Raw genomic sequence first — 18,180 nt, 5'->3', positions numbered from 1 at the left:
AAAAAAAGAAGACTCCTCTGCATATACACATGCAATGCTAAAATAAATTGAGGTACTACAATAACTGTGCATTTCTTGACTAGAAATAACAAGACACATGAATAAGCTTCATAATCTAGTGCAAGTATATTCTTGCCATTCTACAACAAGCTTGAAAATTGACATAAAAAAAATGTAAAAATAGATGAAAAACAAATCAAACATACAACAATAAATGAGTTCTAGATGATCTTTTCAGCTGGGCGAAGGCAGAGACGTCGGATCAGCAGAGGAGGGAATTTCGGGGCCTAACCGGCAGCCTTCGAGCATGAAAACGACATCGTTCATCGAAGGCCTTTCGAGAGGGTCTGGCATTGTGCAGAGCAACCCAACCTTGACCCCCAGCAAGAACTCTTCCCACTCCGTTGACTCCGGGTCGAGCTCCACCAAGCCGGGCTCGAGCAGTTCAGAAATTTGGCCCCTTTGCAGCTGCCTCTTCACCCATTTCACAATGTCCTCATCCTCTGTGAACATCACAGGCTTCTTCCCAGTTAGAATCTCCAGCACCACGATCCCGAAACTGTACACATCCGCTTCTTTAGACGGCTTCCCTGTCAATGTAGCTTCCGGTGCTACATAGCCGAGAGTTCCAACGGGGCTGGCGGACGTAGAAGCCTCAGCTGATGAGGTAGCGATCGTCACTTTATCCAACCCGAAATCTGAGAGATGGGCTTCGAAATCAGCATCAAAGAGAACATTCTGTGGCTTTACGTCGCCATGGATGATTGAGGCTGAGTGCAAGAACGCTAGGCCGCGAGCTATGCCTAGCGCGATCAGGTGGCGCATTGGCCAGTTCAGGACGTGGCCTTCCTGGTGCGACGCCTCCTGAAGCAGCGTCGCGAGATTTCCATTAGGCATGTAGTCGTACACAAGAAACCGCATGTCAGGAGGCTGCCCAGCATAGTAGCCACGGACGACAGTCAGGTTGCGATGCTTAACTTTGCCAAGAGACTCGGCCTCCTTTCGGAATGTGCTCTCGTCGATTGATGTGTCGGGGAGGCGGCGGATTGCAAGCACCATACCATCAGCATAGGTGGCCTTAAACAGTAGCCCATATTTTCCTCTGCTCAACACATTTTCCTCATCATACTGCCTTGTTGCTTCCACAGTTTCTGCATATGTAATCATGTTGTTGAACATAATAAGCTTTGGCTGCCCATACTCCTCACATCCACGGGCCCCCGAGCCGGGGCTGGGGCTTTGTTTCTTCACCCCTTCTGCCCCGGCTCGCAGCTTCTTCCGCCACCTAAGAAGACCGTACAAATACCCACAGCAACACAGTAGAAGCATCAAACTCCCAACTGAAATCACAACAATGGAAAGAATCAACTTCCTCCTCTTGCGCTCGATCTCCCTTTTGCACTTCCTCCCCAGTGGCTCCCCGCATAAATCCTTGTTCATAGCATACACGGAAGGATCACTGAACCGCGCAGCCAAAGCAGGCGGAATCTCACCCTCAAAACCATTGGCAGACAAATTCAATCTCTGCAAAGAAGATATGTTGGAAAGGCTTGCAGGAACAACACCAGTCAGATTATTCGAGGAGACATCCAATTCTTTTAGTATCGTTAACTTGGACAACGCCGCGGGAAGGCCGCCTGAGACTTGATTCGAATCCAGCAACAAAACTTCCAAAGAAGAGCAGTTGGAAATGCTTGCTGGGATCGCGCCAGTTAAGTTATTCCGGCCCAAGTCAAGCCTCTGTAAATGAGACAACCTTGAGAAATCAGCAGGAATTTGGCCAGTAAGACCATTCCCTCTCAGCTCTAACACTTCAAGATCAGTACAGTTGCTCAACTCCACCGGAATCGCACCACTTACTCGATTACCAGACAGTGAAAGAGCACTCAATGATCCAAGAAATCCATAACTGGCCGGAATCTCGCCAGAGAAAGCATTCCCTGAAAGATTAAGTTTCTCCAAACTAGACAAGCTGCTGAAACCTTCAGGCACATTTCCAGAGAATGAATTCTCCTCCAAAGCCACAACTTGCAGCCTTGGTGACCCGAAAAGCTCAAACGGCAACTCCCCCGACAAGTTTTGCTTGCTCAAATCGAGAGACGTGAGCTTCAAGAGATTCCCAATGCTAGAAGGGATCACTCCTAAAAGCTCACAACCACTCATATTCAGAACTTCTAATCCTTTCATTTCCCCAATATTCATAAACACCTGACTGGAAAATCTGTTAAAGCTCAAATTCAGGATAGTCAAATTGACAAGGCTCATCAACTCTACAGGTACAGTCCCACTCAACACATTATCACTCAAGTCCAAAACCTGTAAAGTCTCAAGACTGCCTATGCTCGAGGGAACCACGCCAGTAAACGCATTCCCACCGAGAATCAACGTCGTTAAGCTCCTCATTCCCCCCAAAAACTCGGGTATTGAACCCGAAAAACGATTTTTCCCAAGATCAAGCACTTTAAGAACCCCACATTTGGCCACACTCTCAGGAACTCCGCCAGTTAATGAGTTGTTCCCAACTCGAAACTCCTCCAAATTCACCAAATCCCCAAGATTTTCCGGCAAAAGCCCGGAGATCGAATTTCCAGAAACATCAATCGACGTTAACGTAGAGAAATTCATTAGAAGACCAGGAAATGTTCCAGCTATCTGATTCTCGTGAAGATCTAAAACTTGGAGAACACTGTGGCAATCTTTTCCATCGTTATTCCCAACGCCCGTGAGCAAATTAAAACTCAAATTCACAATCCGAATGGCGGCGTTCGATACCGAAACGTTGCAAAGCAATGACTGCGAAACGACGCCGGTTAGGCGATTACGGGGCAGCGAGATGACCTGGAGATTCTGAAGCGCGCCAATCGTGGCCGGAACCACGCCGGAAATCATATTATCGCCGGCGCTGATGTGGATGAGCGACGAGCAGTTCGATATCGCCGAGGGAATTGTTCCGTAGACGTAATTGGCGTCGATCCAGAGATACTGGAGGCTCTGCAGCGCGCCAATGGTTGCTGGTATCTCGCCGGAGAAGCGGTTGTGTGACAAATTGATGATCTGGAGGTGGTGAGCGGCGGAGAAATTGGACGGAATTGGACCGGAGAAGGAGTTGGAGGAGAGGTCCAGCACGAGCATACTCGCCGGAATTTGGTCGGAGATTTGGCCGGAGAAGAGATTCTGTGAGAGATTCAAAACGCCGAGGTGAGTGAGGTTGGTGAAGAATTCAGGGGGGAAGTCGCCGGAGAGGGAATTTTGCTGCAAGTAGAGGGCGCGGAGGAGGGAGCAGCGGGAGAGGGCGGGGGGGAGGGAGCCGTTGAGATTGTTGGAGTGGAGGCTGAGTGTTTGGAGGTGTGCGAGGTTGGAGAGGCGGGGGGTGAGGCTGCCGGAGAGGTGGAGGCGCGGGAGGCGGAGCTCGACGACGGCGGTGGCGGAGGAGCATCGAATGCCACGCCAATCGCAGGGGGCGGAGGGGGTGGAGGCGTTCCAATTGGCCAATGCGCCACGTGGATCGTGGAGATTGGACTTGAAGGAGAGTAAGGCTTGGATCTCAGAGACGAGGCCGGCGCGTGTTAAGGTAGCCGTTAGGAAGGCGCAGAGCGCAACGGCGAGGAGTGAAAGAGTAGGCGTAGGCATTGGAGGTGGTGGAGGAGGGAGAGGTTGGATGTCAGGAATGTATGTTAGCAGTTAACGCCATGTATTTTGAGGCAGCGGCCGCCGGAGAGAGAAGGAGAGAGGTGTAATGTAGGAGTAATGTTTTTTGTCCCCCTCTCGAGTGAACGAGACTGTGAGAGTGAGTGAGTTCAGTCTACGCAGAAAAAGGGGATTCAAAAAAATAGAGGAGAAAGGGAGTGATATGAGGAATGACTTTTTGCACTTTATTTATCCACTTCTTATTATTACACCAACGCCGCGCACGCACTAATTGTGTTTTGGCAGTATTCTAATTTTTACGTAGAAAATACTTGAGTTCGGAAATAAATTCGATTAGGTAATCACACCGTCACCCATGTAGTATTCTTGAGTGACATTTAGATATTTTAGAAAGGGCAGTGATTTAGAGACATAATGTCTCAAACCATAATACCCTTATGACATTTTGACATAGATATATTTTTTATTATGACTAATTTACCCAATATCATATTAAATGGATACAAATTTATTTAAGGAATATTAAATCAAATTAAATATCTTTATCTAAATGCATATTTATTGATATGATTAGAGATAAACCTCGAAACTTTTATATGTTTACATATCATTTTTTCATGTTAATTTTATACTATATTATTTATTTAAAAATCATGAATTTAGATTATAAATTAGTTACTATAGTATTAATTATCAAAATACATACTAAATTATTACTATTTAATAATAAAATAATTTGATAACTTCATATATTATTATTTTTACAAATAAATTTTATCTAATCAGTTGATAATTTAATTATGAGCTATTTTCTTTTTTTTATGTTATACTTTCACAGCCGGTTTTATTATTTTTTTGTTAAATTTCTTATTCAAATTTGAATTGTATGATTAAATAATAGTAGTAGTTATTATGACGAATCATTTGTTTGCGTTATCTTTTGTATTTTTGTATTAATTTTCTTAGCTTTTATCACATGTAATATTTTTTTTATATTTTGATTGACAACTACTAGTTAGACTTCGACTCTATAAAATTATGCTTAGAAAATTAACTTTATAACGTTTCAAAAATTAAAAATTCTTGTATTTTTTAAAAAATTATTTATTAGTATTAAAAAATTATTAAAATTATAAGTCATAAAAACGGCTACATGTATATATATACTTAATTTCTAAGTGTTATCATCCAACGAAACGGTAATAGTACTCACAACAAATTATGTTATTAGTAGTATTAAATAATTATTAAAATTTAAAGTCATAAAAATGAGTACATGCATATAGATACTCAATTTCTTAGTGTTATCGTCCAACTAAATAGTAGTAATAGTCATTTGCATCAAATTATTTTATTAGTATTAAATAATTGTTAAAATTCTAAGTCATAAAAATGACTACATGCATATACATACTTAGTTTCTTAGTGTTATCGTCCAACGAAATAGTAATAGTCATTCTCATCAAATTATTTTATTAGTAATATTAAATAACTGTTAAAATTCTAAGTCATAAAAATGACTACATGCATATACATACTTAATTTGTTAGTGTTATCGTCCAACGAAATAGTAATCGTCATTCTCATCAAATTATTTTATTAGTAATATTAAATAATTTTTAAAATTCTAAGTCATTAAAATGACTACATGCATATACATACTTAATTTCTTAGTGTTATCGTCCAACGAAATAGTAATCGTCATTCGCATCAAATTATTTTATTAGTATTAAATAATTATTAAAATTCTAAGTCATAAAAATAATTACATGTGTATATGCACTTAATTTCTAATTGTTATCATCCATCGAAATAGTAATAGTCATTCTCATCAAATTATTTTATTAGTATTAAATAATTATTAAAATTCTGAATCGTAAAAATGATTACATGCATATACATACTTAATTTCTTAGTGTTGTCGTCCAACGAAATAATAATAGTCATTCACATACAATTATTTTTTTTCTATAAATAAGGTGTAAATTCTAAATTTTAAAATAGTAGTAGTATAAATATGTTATATACTTAATTTCTACTTGTTATCATCTAGTGAAATGATAATAGTCATTTGCATCAAATTGTGTTATTAGTAATTATTAAACTTTGAAGTCATAAAACGACTACATGTGTATATATACTAAATTTCTTAGTGTTATTACCCAGCGAAATAGGAATATTCATTCGCATCCATTAAATAATCGTTAAAGTTCTATATTGTAAAAGACTAGTATAACGAAATAGTAATAGTCATTCTCATCAAATTATTTTATTAGTATTAAATTATTATTTAAATTCTGAATCATAAAAATGACTACATGCATATATACTTAGTTTCTTAGTGTTATCGTCCAACGAAATAGTAATAGTCATTCACGTCCAGTTATTTTTTTTTGTTATTAATAATGTTTAAAATTCTAAATTTTAAAATACTAGTAGTAAATAGATGTATGTATAGATACTTAATTTTTTACTTGTTATGATCTCATGAAAGAAAGGGTTGTGCATGAAAAATGAAAATTTTTAATTGTGAAATATGACTATTAAATTTCTATAGCTAAATTATTTTAGCTATAAAAATTATTACTTAATTAAATTATTTTGACACTATCTAACAATTTAATTCTAGTATACAAATTTAAATTGTTGTTCCCTAACATTTTGTCCATTAATAAATTAAAACATGTATAAATTTCAAATCTTAATTTTGATGCTCTAAGAACTCAAGCAATTAAATTGATTTATTAATTTTATACATATAAATTATAGATTCAATAATGTTTTGTAATGATAAAATTAAGATTGAGTGTTAAATCTATTTAGTACCTATAAGTTTAGAATTTAAAAAATATAATTTTATAATGTATTATTTAAATAAAGTTTTAAATTCATTATTTAAAATTATATTTTTTTAAAAATCGTGACTTAGCATCATTGGAGTATTTAATACAATTCATACAATTTGAGTATAATTTGCTTAAATCAAGCCATCCATATAAATACACACAATTTTCCTAAGCAAGTAGTAATTCTTAAATATAAAAAAATGTTTTTATATGCACAAGGGTAGTATGGTATATGTACAAAACATTTATTTAAATAAAAATATAAAACAATCTAAAATGACTACTTTAACCACATTATGTCTTAGACATTATGTCTCCAAAACATTTTTCTTTTAGAAAATGTAAAGTAGCGAGAAAAAAAGTACTCCCTCCATCCCGGCTAGAGCATCGCGCTGTCCCCCCACCGTCCCTTAAACTACTATTTGAGGGCTCCACTATACTTTATTCCTCCATCCCTTAACTAAGGGACGGAGCGTTTCATTAAATTTCATTTTTATTTTTTTTCCAACCCAATTCAATTAAAACAAACACACTTTATTAAAATTAAAACAACATTAAAATTCAAAAAAAATAGAAAATGGACATAATTAAAATCCTAAAAAAATAAAAATGACATAATTTAATTTTCTCCGCCAAAGTTTTCCCAAATGTGCTCAATTAGATCCTCTTGGAGTTGGGTGTGGGCGCTAGAGTCGCGTGTCCTTGCCCGAATAGACAACCGTTCTTGTATTGACGGATGCGCTCCACTTCGCGGCGAACTACTTGCGGTTGAGCTTCCGGGAGATTCGGGGTCGAACCAATTTACCACATCGGGTCCTTCGTCTTGGACAATCATGTTGTGCAAGATTATGCACGTATACATGATGTCGACCATGCTCTCCATGAACCACGAACGAGCTGGGGCTTTGATGATGTTGAAGCGCGCTTGGAGAACCCCGAACGCCCTCTCCACATCCTTGCGAGCAGCCTCCTGCTTCTGCGTAAAAAGAGCTTGCTTTGGGTTCGCAGGCCTGTTGCACGTCTTCACGAAGGTCGGCCACTTCGGGTAGATGTCGTCGGCTAGATAGTACCCCATTTTATACAGCCGGTTGTTGGCGATGAAGTTGATGGCCGGCGCTTTACCATCCAAAACTTCGGTAAAGAGGTCGGACTGGTGGAGCACGTTTATGTCGTTGTTCGAGCCAGAGACCCCGAAGTAGGCGTGCCAGATCCAAAGCCGGTAGTCGGCAACGGCCTCGAGTACAATGGTTGGGTGGGTGCCTTTGTGGCCGCTCGTGTAGGACCCCCTCCAAGTCACCGGACAATTCTTCCATTTTCAGTGCATGCAATTGACACTGCCAAGCATCCCGGGGAATCCGTGCACTTGTTCGTGCAGGTCGAGGAGGAACTGACAATCGGTTGTGCTTGTCCTCCGAAGAAATTCGTCGGTAAAGGCTGCCCGAACGCCTTTGCAGAATTTGAGCAAGCACATGCGCCCAGTGGTGTCTCTGATGTGGAGGTATTCGTCGAACATGTCGGCCGTTTGTCCAGTCGCAAGCTGACGGATTGCTGCAGTACATTTCTGCAGCGTCGTGTGGCTGGGACGCCCGACCACGTCGAACCCCTTCTCGGAAGAACTCTTCTCGGGCCGCCAAAGTATTCGCGATGTGGAGAAATAGCGGTTTACTCATGCGGAAAAGGCGACGGAAGTAGGTTTCTCCCCAAATAGGGTTATCACAGAAGTAGTCGCGTACTAACCTTGCGGCGGCTTCCTCCGGGTTGCGATGGATGTATGTCTGGGAGCAACGTGGAGGCGGTGTGGCTTCCTCCGCCTCTCGGCGTCGATCTTCTTCAAGTGATTGTTCCATTAGTTGACACATTTGCTCAAAAGGATCCATTTATTTAAGTTGATTTAAGATGAAATTGGAGTGGTTATAGAGAGGATTTAAGAGGAATAGATGTGTGTTTGTGTGTGAAATGAGTATGAAATAGGATTATTTATAGAGTAAATAAATAAAAATAATAATAAAAAAAAAGAAAATAAAAAAATTAACGGTAACATTACCGTTTGAAAAATAAATTTTTTTTTATTAAAATTCGAATTAAAAAAAACGAATTATTGCGTCATCCGTGACGACGCCCACTCGCGGGCCAGCGAGTGGGCGTCACGCATGCATCGGGGGCGCGACACGTCGCCCGGGCGCGTGACGAGACGACGCGTCCCTTGTCTCGCGGCTACGGGCTACGGGACGGATTGAGGACGGGCTACGGGACGGGACGAACGTTGCAACGCGTCCCGCGGCGGAACCGTCTCTCCGGGACGGAACGCGAGCCGCGCGCGGGACGTGTAGTGGATGCTCTAAGATAACACATTTCTTAGCCGGCACGAGATTTTAGGAGTTGTTGGTTAATGTATTTAATTGGAGAGAGAAAGTTTCCAAAAAAGGAAATGTGTCATCTTTGTGACAAACTAAAAAGGAAAACGTGTTATCTTAAGTGGGAAGAAGGTAGTAGTTGAAATATATTAATGAGGAGAGATGAGAGAGAAGTTTATTTCCAAAATTGGAAAGTGGCCATCTTAATTGCGACAAATAAAAAAGGTAATGTGGTCATCTTGAATGGGACGGGGGAGTATGCAATATTTGGTAATCGGCACGAGTTTTTATGTAGTATTATTTTGTGAGTTAAGAAAGAGAGATGGAAAAAATAGAGATATATATATTTCCATTTTAGGAAACATTTCATTTTTAATGGAACATGGATGGAGAGTATTTCAGTTATGGAGTATGAAATTATTGAAACATTGTAAGTTCAATTATACTTTCTTCGGACTGTGAAATAATAATACTATTTTAATTTTAATATTTTGAAATATCTGTGATTTAAAGTTTAATTTAAATATTTAATTTTCAGATATTAGTGTAAGTTTGATTAAATTACAGTATTAAAAAAATGAAAATTCTTATCATTCTCACCTCCAACTCTCCTCACACTGAGGGCGTGGGTGGTAGCCATAAAATAGACTGAAAATGCACAATTCACCATCTCTATCTATCATTTGGTTGGCTTGAAAACAATCTTCGAATCTTCACACTCACATATACTACTACTTATGTGTGGAGGGTAACTCTATCAGGGAGGAAGGCAGGTATAAGGGTTGCTCGTTTCTCCCTCCATTTTTGCGGGTCATTTCTCCAGTTGACGGAATCAACATCGTCGTTTTGGAAATTACAGTCCTTCGTTGAAGTGGAGAAGCTAGAATACATGACGAGGAGATGGCACCGGGCGGGGAGTAGCGGCGGATGTGAGTGTGAGAGGAACATGGTGCAGAGTAGGAGGGCTATGATTTGGGGATTCATCGTCGTTTAGTATTTGGGAAGCTATTGGATAGTGCTATTTGTTTAGATGATTAGCTGAATTGTGTTGTGATTTCTTGGCTAATGCATTCGCTTGATTTCCTCTGAGGGGTTTGGATTTTTTCATTCATAAACCAAGTTAGAGGTAATTTAGTCATATTTTAATTATTTTCACACACTTGACCTACAAACCAAACAACTACGATGGGCTTTCAGAGCATACATAACTAAAGCATAAAATAATTTTCACACAATTTGAGTATGCAACTTGAATATCTGATAGTACTATCTAAATAAAATAATTTATCATGAATTTATTGAACTAAGAAATTGAAATAGAAATTAAATAACTAAAGCATAAAAAAGTTGTAAGAAAGATTCATGAACTCCTATTTTTTTTTGGTCCATACATTAAAAAGTTTAAATAGTCCAATTTCTTTAATTTTGTTCCATCCATTAAAAATAATTTTGAAAATTTTGCATCATTAGAGTAAAAAAAAATAATTCCAATGGTATCTTAAAATCATCCCATTTTGAGTTTTTTACAAATAAATGTCTATTTTGGGATTTACACAATAATATACTTAAACCATTTTTTTTACAAATATCGTGAATATAAAAAAGTTAGTGAATAGAGAATATTTTAATTTTTTTTCAAATAGTGTAAATTGTTAGAGTAAAAATCACTACATAGGTTTGAGATAAGTGTAAACGATTAAAAATACTATAAGATATTTTCCTCTATGTTTGCCTTTTTATTTCATATTTTACATATTGCACTAAAATTTATATCAACCTAAAATCTCTATTTGTAGGACAGGGGTAATATTTAAAAGTATTAGCACCTAAAATTACGAAACTTTCCACAAATTTAATTTTTGCCTCAAACTTTAAACTTAGCACACAGAACTTAAGTAGTTTGTTGATTTTTTTCATCAACACAATCCGACTATATTGCTACTATGCTATGGCAAGTTTAACATAACATTGTGTTCTGGTAAAAAAAAATTAACAACTATTTAAATTCATAATATTATAAGTTAAATTTAATATTCATGGTAAAAAAATAAATATCTAAACTTCTTATACTAATATTAGCCATCAATACCTCTATTTAAAAAACAAAATGTAGTAGTGGTGTTATTAAGGCCATCCACAATAGGAATAGCCCAGCAATAGCCCAGCCATAGCCTAGCCACTGCCACATCATCAGCACTAAAAATCCTCCTGCCACATCATAAATAGCCCAGTCATAGCCTATCCACATCATAAATAGCCCAGCCACATCAATAGCCACATCACTAATAACAATTATATAAAATGACATAATTAACAATCACACAATATACGGAATTTAATTTACGAGACATATACGGGAAACATTAATAATACTATCCACATCACTATTAACAAATATATACAAAATGAAATAATTAATAATCTCACAATATACGGAATTAAATTTACGCCACAAAAACGAGAAAATTCACTAATATTAATAAAATATAAAAAGTACATTAATTAAAAAAATTACATAATTAAAAAAAACTAACGGCGGTCAATCCTCCGTGCCCATAACTCTTCAATTAAATCATTTTGGAGTCGAATATGAGCCGCCGTTTGGCGCATGTCGGCGTGTGCTTGTAAGAGGCCGGCTTCATCGTGAGGTACCCCACTCCGTACGTTGGGGGCGGCCACGCCGTGGCTTGGACCGGCTTCATTATCGTCGTTGACCCAATTGGTCAGTTCGACACCTTCATCTTCGACAATCATGTTGTGCATGATAATACATGCGTACATGATATCAGCAATGCATTGGATATCCCACAAACGCGTTGGACCCTTAATTGCCGCCCATCGAGACTGGAGCACACCAAATGCGCGCTCCACGTCCTTGCGCGCCGACTCCTGTCGTGCCGCAAAGTAGGCCTTCTTCGCATCTCCTGGGCATCGGATCGTCTTCACAAAAACGGGCCACCTAGGGTATATCCCATCCGCCAAGTAATAGCCCATATCATGTTGGTTGCCGTTGGCGACAAAACTGATGGTCGGACCGACGCCCTGACACTGCTCGTTGAAAAGTGGCGACGAGTTGAGGACGTTGAGGTCGTTGTTCGAACCAGCTATCCCAAAATACGCGTGCCAAATCCAAAGCCGGTAATCAGCTACGGCCTCCAGGATCATCGTGAGATTCTTTCCCTTGTAGCCGGACGTGTAGAACCCCTTCCAGGCTGCGGGACAGTTCTTCCAGTCCCAATGCATACAATCTATGCTGCCTAACATACCCGGGAACCCATGCTGACTCCCGTGCATCCGCAACAGATCTTGGCAGTCTTCGGAGGTAGGCTTTCGCAGATACTGATCACCGAATACTTCTATCACTCCCAGACAGAAATTCTTCAGACATTGCAAGGCAGTCGTCTCACCGATGTGGAGATACTCGTCCCACATGTCTGCCGCGCCTCCGTAGGCCAACTGCCGGATTGCCGCAGTGCACTTTTGAATAGGTGTGTGGCCGGGTCTGCCAGACGCATCGTGTCTAAAGCGGAAATACAGATATCGAGACTCCAAAGCGTTAACAATACGCATAAACAGGTTCCTGGTCATCCTAAAACGACGCCTGAAAATGTTGGCGTTGAACCGAGGCTCCTGTGCGAAGTAGTCTTCGTATAGGCGCTGATGTACAGCTACGTGATCCCGATCAATCACACTGCGGCGGTGGACCACTGGGGGAGGTCGAGGTATCGCCGGCTGCAAGGTCCTTTCCATCCATTGGTTTATCGCGTTGGTCGTATAGGCGTCCAACGCCTCGGCCATTCGACGTTCGTACTCCTCAGCATCCCCTCCGCTACCACCACTACTACCACCAGCATTACTCATTTTGCGTTGTTGATCTTGAACAGAAATTAAGATAGAGAGAGTACTCGTTAAAACAAGTGGTGCGAATGAAAATGACGAACAAAGCGCGTATATATAGTGTTTCGAAAAAAAAATTTATTTTTTCGTGCTAGGCGGTGCGCTGGGCGATCCGGGCGCTGCAATAGCGCCGAACGGACCGCCCAGCGCCACGCGACCGCCCAGCGCTGCGCGATTTCTCTCTCCAATCGCCCGCTGGGCGGCTGCAATAGATTACCCAGCGAACCGCCCAGCGCAGGCGCTCGGCTGGGCGGTCGCTGGGCGCCTATTGTGATGGCCTTAGTATTACAATGATGAAGTTAGTTGCATGACTAAAAACCGAAAATGGAAGCTCTTTCGCAGCTGAGCGTAACATCCTACCCTCGTCGCCTCCCCTCACCGCCGCCCAACCGCAATCCCCACTTCAAACTCAGCGCCGCCGTCAGCGGCGGCCCCACCACCTCCAGCAGATGGGCGGATCGCCTCTTCGCCGACTTCCAATTCCTCTCCTCCCCCTCAGACAATCCAGACGCCGCATTTTCTGCGCCGCCTCCGCCTCTTCCTTCCCTCCCGGAGCGCCTCGTGTCAATGCCGCTAGATTTCTACCGCGTGCTCGGAGCGGAGCCGCATTTCCTTGGAGACGGCGTTCGCCGAGCCTACGACGCTAGGGTTTCGAAGCCGCCGCAATATGGTTACAGCGACGACGCTTTGATTAGCCGCCGCCAGATTCTTCAAGCGGCGTGTGAGACCCTTGCGAACTCCAGTTCTCGCAGGGAGTACAATCAGGGGCTTGCTCGTGATGAATTTGACACCATTGTCACTCAAGTGCCCTGGGATAAGGTTATCTTTCTAGCAAATGTTGTCAATTGTGAATATATTTTGGTTGCAAATGTGGTGAATTGGAATTTCTGCTGCCTAATTTCGACTTTGCTATGAAGATTTCGAAATTGGAAGTAATGTAGTTGAACATTAGAAATTATTGATGTATAGTTTTTTTGGGAATGTTAAAATAAAATTGGTACACATTGTGATAAAATCTCACAAATAAGATAGTAGTAGAAATTCTGTTTTTCGAGAAACCAGCAATTTGTGGATAGTGTTGATACTACTGTAAGGATCTAATAACTGGATTTCGTGCGTAGATTTTTGGGTCTTTAACAGTGAGATTGTTTACGAGAGTTCCCTTGTAATCAGTAGCTGTTAACTCTGGCTTAAATTGGAGTTAAGTATTTCTTATTTCTCATGATTTTTCCTTGGAACTGCATTTATTGATTCTTATTAAATGACTAATTCATAGTAATATATTTCTGGAATATGCACAAACTCCTGGGTGGTTTTCACCAAAATAATGGAATCAGAACATTGGAGCTTGTTCGTTTGAGCACGTTTAAGGAAATCTATTTGTTCAGAGAAATACTAATGACAGTTTAATTCTCCATCTCACTTAATAAACCTGCATCTTCAGTAAAAATAATGTTCCATAATTTTGAAATATATACTCCTAGTATTTGTGTATATATGTACTATCCCCAATTCTATAACAGACAATGTTACGACCCTTGCAAAAATCAAGTTCCAATTCCTGAACTTTTACTTATCCAAATTTTAACTAGTCACCCTCTTTAAGTTCTGACCCGACGGGCATTGTAGGTTCCGGGAGCCTTGTGTGTACTGCAAGAAGCTGGGGAGATGGAGTTGGTTCTTGAAATTGGAGAGAGCTTGTTGAAAGAGAGGTTACCCAAGTCATTCAAGCAAGACATTTTGTTGTCAATGGCGCTTGCTTATGTTGATTTATCTAGGGATGCCATGGCACTGTCACCTCCTGATTTTATTAGAGGCTGTGAAGTGCTTGAGATGGCACTTAAGCTATTGCAGGTAAGATTTTTTTTATCATTGTATCCTTTGTATTCTATTTCAACTTGTTTATAATATAATTTTAAGCATACATTGGCCCAAAATCTTTGCACTGTCAAGTTCTATTTTTGTCTGGAATCATTAGATATCTGATAAGTTTCCTCCCCAAATCTTATGTACATACATGTCTTACTTCTTACTGAGTTCCTTGGAACTCTATAAAAATGATTTAATCATGTAGGAAGGTGCAAGCAACCTTGCCCTCGACTTGCAAGCACAAATTGATGAAACCCTAGAAGAAATCAATCCTAAGTGTGTTATAGAGCTCCTAGCACTTCCACTGGATGATGAGTGTCAGTCAAGAAGAAGACAGGGTCTTCAAGGTGTGCGAAATGTTTTGTGGTCTGTTGGTGGTGGGGGAGCTGCTGCTATGGCTGGAGGATTCACACGTGAAGATTTTATGAATGAGGTTTTTCTGCGAATGACTGCAGCAGAGCAGGTACTTTATTTACTTTAACCAAATTATATATTCAGGTCCGAAATCTATATTCTTACATGTTTCTTTTTTAATGTAAGGTTGATCTTTTCGCTGCCTCACCACGTAACATTCCCGCAGAAAGTTTTGAAGCATATAATGTGGCCCTTGCTTTAGTTTCCCAAGCCTTCTTAAGCAAAAAGCCTCATCTCATTCAGGATTCTGACAACCTTTTTCAGCAACTTCAGCAAACCAGGATTACTGCTAGTGGGAACTCCTCAAATGCCTATGGCACCAGAGAAAATCGTGAAATAGACTTTGCACTTGAGAGGGGTCTTTGCTCTCTTCTTGTTGGTGAAGTAGAAGAATGCCATGCATGGTTGGGATTGGATAACGAAGAGTCACCTTACCGAGAGCAGTCGATAATTAACTTTGTTATAGAACACTCTAGTGACGACAATGAAGATGATCTCCTCCCTGGACTCTGCAAACTATTAGAGACATGGTTGATGGAAGTGGTATTTCCTAGATTTAGAGAGACCCAAGATGTTATATTCAAGCTTGGAGATTATTATGATGATCCTACGGTTTTGAGGTATTTAGAGAAACTGGAAGGTCAGGGACGCTCACCCTTGGCCGCTGCTGCAGCTATAGCAAGGATTGGAGCTGAAGCTACTGCTGTGCTTGACAGTGTGAAGGTTAGTGCAATCCAGGGACTGCAGAGAGTATTTCCTCTTGGCAGTGGGGAAAAGAATGTCAGACGTTATCAGAAGAATGATATCAAGAGTTACGGTATGCCGGTAGTGAGTGGAGAGACTGTAATGGATCTTGATCAAGATGACTCCCACAGGTTTGGTGTTCCGGAGATTACTGGTCCTGATGGACTGCAGCAACAAGAAATTATTACTAACAAGATAAAAGATGCAACTATAAAGATCATGTGTGCTGGTGCTGCAGTTTGTCTCACGACGTTAGTGGGGTTGAAATTCATGTCATATCGCACTGGCTCTTCTGATTTACATAGAGACCCTGGCACAACTTCTATGGCTTCTGATGTCATCAACGTGGGTATGTTTCAGTTGATTAATGTAATTATGTTTCTTTAGTAGCAGTTCGTAAACTCAAATTTCCTTCTCCTCAGCAAATAAATAAATAAATGAACAAGGGAATAATTGGAAAGAAATCCTCTCCTTGGTTAAAAAGTGCAAAGCTTAGATGTATAATGGAGTAGTAATATATTCCAATTTGGTCTTGGTATGTTGTTTTTGTGGTTTAAATTTTATATTAATCTCAGGGACCACAGCATTAGAAAATTATGAAGAAGTACCCCGAATGGATGCAAGATTAGCAGAAAATCTGGTGCGCAAGTGGCAAGCTGTTAAATCTCTGGCACTTGGTTCTGATCATTGTCTTGAAAAATTATCAGAGGTGAGAAACTTGTCAATCATGTCTGACTCTGACTTAATTGTCATTTAACCCATCTGCCACTTCTGGTACCTTTTATCCCTTACCTTGATTTGATCATGATCCTACAGAATATCACATTCATCCGTTATACATACCTTACATGGGTTAGAAAACAATTTGTCCCGAAAACTTCTGAATCATACTCCGAAAAATACAATAGTTGCTGTTTTCATGTACCATTTCATGTGGGCTAATCACTTGTATGAACTGATATTATGGGTAGGACCTATTTATAGAAAGGTGCTTATTTTGCTACATGTTCCACTCTTTTCCTCTAGAATTAAGATATTTGTTGAAGTGCTTTGATTATGAGTTTTCATTTAGCAAAGTGCTTCTGCCTGTGGTATGTAAGTGCGTTGTAGCTAGTAATTCACTCTGAATCTCCCTTATATGAGTAATGCAACTGAATTCACGCTGCTAGGTATTGGATGGTCAAATGCTAACCATCTGGACTGACAGAGCTATGGAAATTGCTCAGCATGGCTGGTTCTGGGATTACCAACTGCTGAACCTTAATATTGATAGCGTTACCGTGTCAGTTGATGGCCGTCGTGCTATTGTGGAAGCAACTCTTGAAGAGTCTGCACAGTTAACCGATGCTGCTCATCCTGAGCATAATGACTCGTATAGTACAAAATACACGACGCGGTATGAAATGTCATTTGCAAACTCAGGCTGGAAGATTGTTGAGGGAGCTGTTCTCAAATCTTGAATTCATTGTTGATATTAACCTCTGTACATTTTGTACCAATTTGCTCCTGAAGATGTTGAATAAAATAGTGTTGTTGATGCTAATCTTTCTTTGAGATTTCCCTCACTCAAAGGCCTAACCCTAATTGCAACATGCATTGTCTATTCTTTTGGCCTCAGGCATTACCACTATAACATTGCGTGCATTAAATAATAATTCAAACAAAATCTTGCATTTCATTAATTTATTCCTTAAATATAATATATTCTAAAGAAAATTAGAAATGTTACAATGAACAACATCATGGTTTGTGAGGAGAGCAGGCATCCTTTGGATGAGGTATAGGAGCTCCATATCCTCCATCGCCAAAATATGGAGCCGGATTCCATATAGCATAGTCTTGGACGTCTTCTTCTTCTGCTGCCTTCATCACAGGCTGAACCGCCAGTCTTTGGCCATGGCGGTTGACCCTCCACCACCATCTTTTGCCAGACATTGGTGGAACGCGGTGGAGCAGGTGACGAGGATCCTCCTGCAACCGCCGCAAATATCAATAACACCATAACTATCACTGCCATAAAAAGTTGGAAGAATTTCCTTATTCTGTATCCATTTCTTTTTCTTGATACCAATTGTCAACTGAATTGCAAAAAAATGGGAAGTGGTTTCATGCAAGATGTGTGATGGAATCATGATTCAGGCGTGTTTGGTATTATTTATACTAATTAATATCGAGTAGAACAGTTAAAGAAAATGATAGCTCAAGACTTGGATTTTTGGTGCCATTTTTGTGTAATAAAAATTCCAGCATCGAATATTTTCTAGAGTTTGGGTGTAAAAGAAATTAAGTTGCGATGCAAGAAATATGTTTTGAACGTTCTTGGTTGATGTTGTTAAGTTCTCCGTTCTTGGTTGACGTTGTTACATTCTTCGCGAACTAGTTAGTGAATCTCAAGCTTCATAATCTCA

The 18,180-nt window shown here is 40.0% G+C and overlaps 2 protein-coding genes across 2 annotated transcripts; one reads left to right on the top strand and one right to left on the bottom strand.

The window, feature by feature from the left end:
* On the bottom strand, positions 1–3,835 carry LOC121782166 (probable LRR receptor-like serine/threonine-protein kinase At4g36180). Its single transcript, XM_042179894.1, has one exon. The coding sequence runs from the start codon at positions 3,628–3,630 to the stop codon at positions 235–237; it is 3,396 nt and encodes a 1,131-aa protein (XP_042035828.1). The 5' UTR covers positions 3,631–3,835; the 3' UTR covers positions 1–234.
* A 9,229-nt stretch (positions 3,836–13,064) lies between these two features.
* LOC121782170 (protein ACCUMULATION AND REPLICATION OF CHLOROPLASTS 6, chloroplastic-like) lies at positions 13,065–17,315 on the top strand. The gene is made up of 6 exons (XM_042179903.1): positions 13,065–13,564; positions 14,375–14,599; positions 14,820–15,077; positions 15,155–16,121; positions 16,348–16,481; positions 16,942–17,315. The coding sequence occupies exons 1-6, from the start codon at positions 13,070–13,072 to the stop codon at positions 17,230–17,232; spliced, it is 2,370 nt and encodes a 789-aa protein (XP_042035837.1). The 5' UTR covers positions 13,065–13,069; the 3' UTR covers positions 17,233–17,315.
* Positions 17,316–18,180: the final 865 nt, after the last annotated feature.

The sequence above is a fragment of the Salvia splendens genome, chromosome 20, assembly GCF_004379255.2.
Source record: "Salvia splendens isolate huo1 chromosome 20, SspV2, whole genome shotgun sequence".
Taxonomy (NCBI): Eukaryota; Viridiplantae; Streptophyta; class Magnoliopsida; order Lamiales; family Lamiaceae; genus Salvia; species Salvia splendens.
The sequence above is the reverse complement of the archived record's forward strand: the minus strand, read 5'-3'. Positions and strand labels throughout refer to the sequence as shown.

Coding starts and splice junctions, on each gene's coding strand:
- LOC121782166 (XM_042179894.1), bottom strand. CDS start 3,630: ATGCCTACGCCTACTCTTTCACTCCTCGCCGTTGCGCTCTGCGCCTTC.
- LOC121782170 (XM_042179903.1), top strand. CDS start 13,070: ATGGAAGCTCTTTCGCAGCTGAGCGTAACATCCTACCCTCGTCGCCTC. Junction 14,600..14,819: donor TGGCACTTAAGCTATTGCAG/GTAAGATTTTTT, acceptor TTAATCATGTAG/GAAGGTGCAAGCAACCTTGC. Junction 16,122..16,347: donor TTCTGATGTCATCAACGTGG/GTATGTTTCAGT, acceptor TATTAATCTCAG/GGACCACAGCATTAGAAAAT.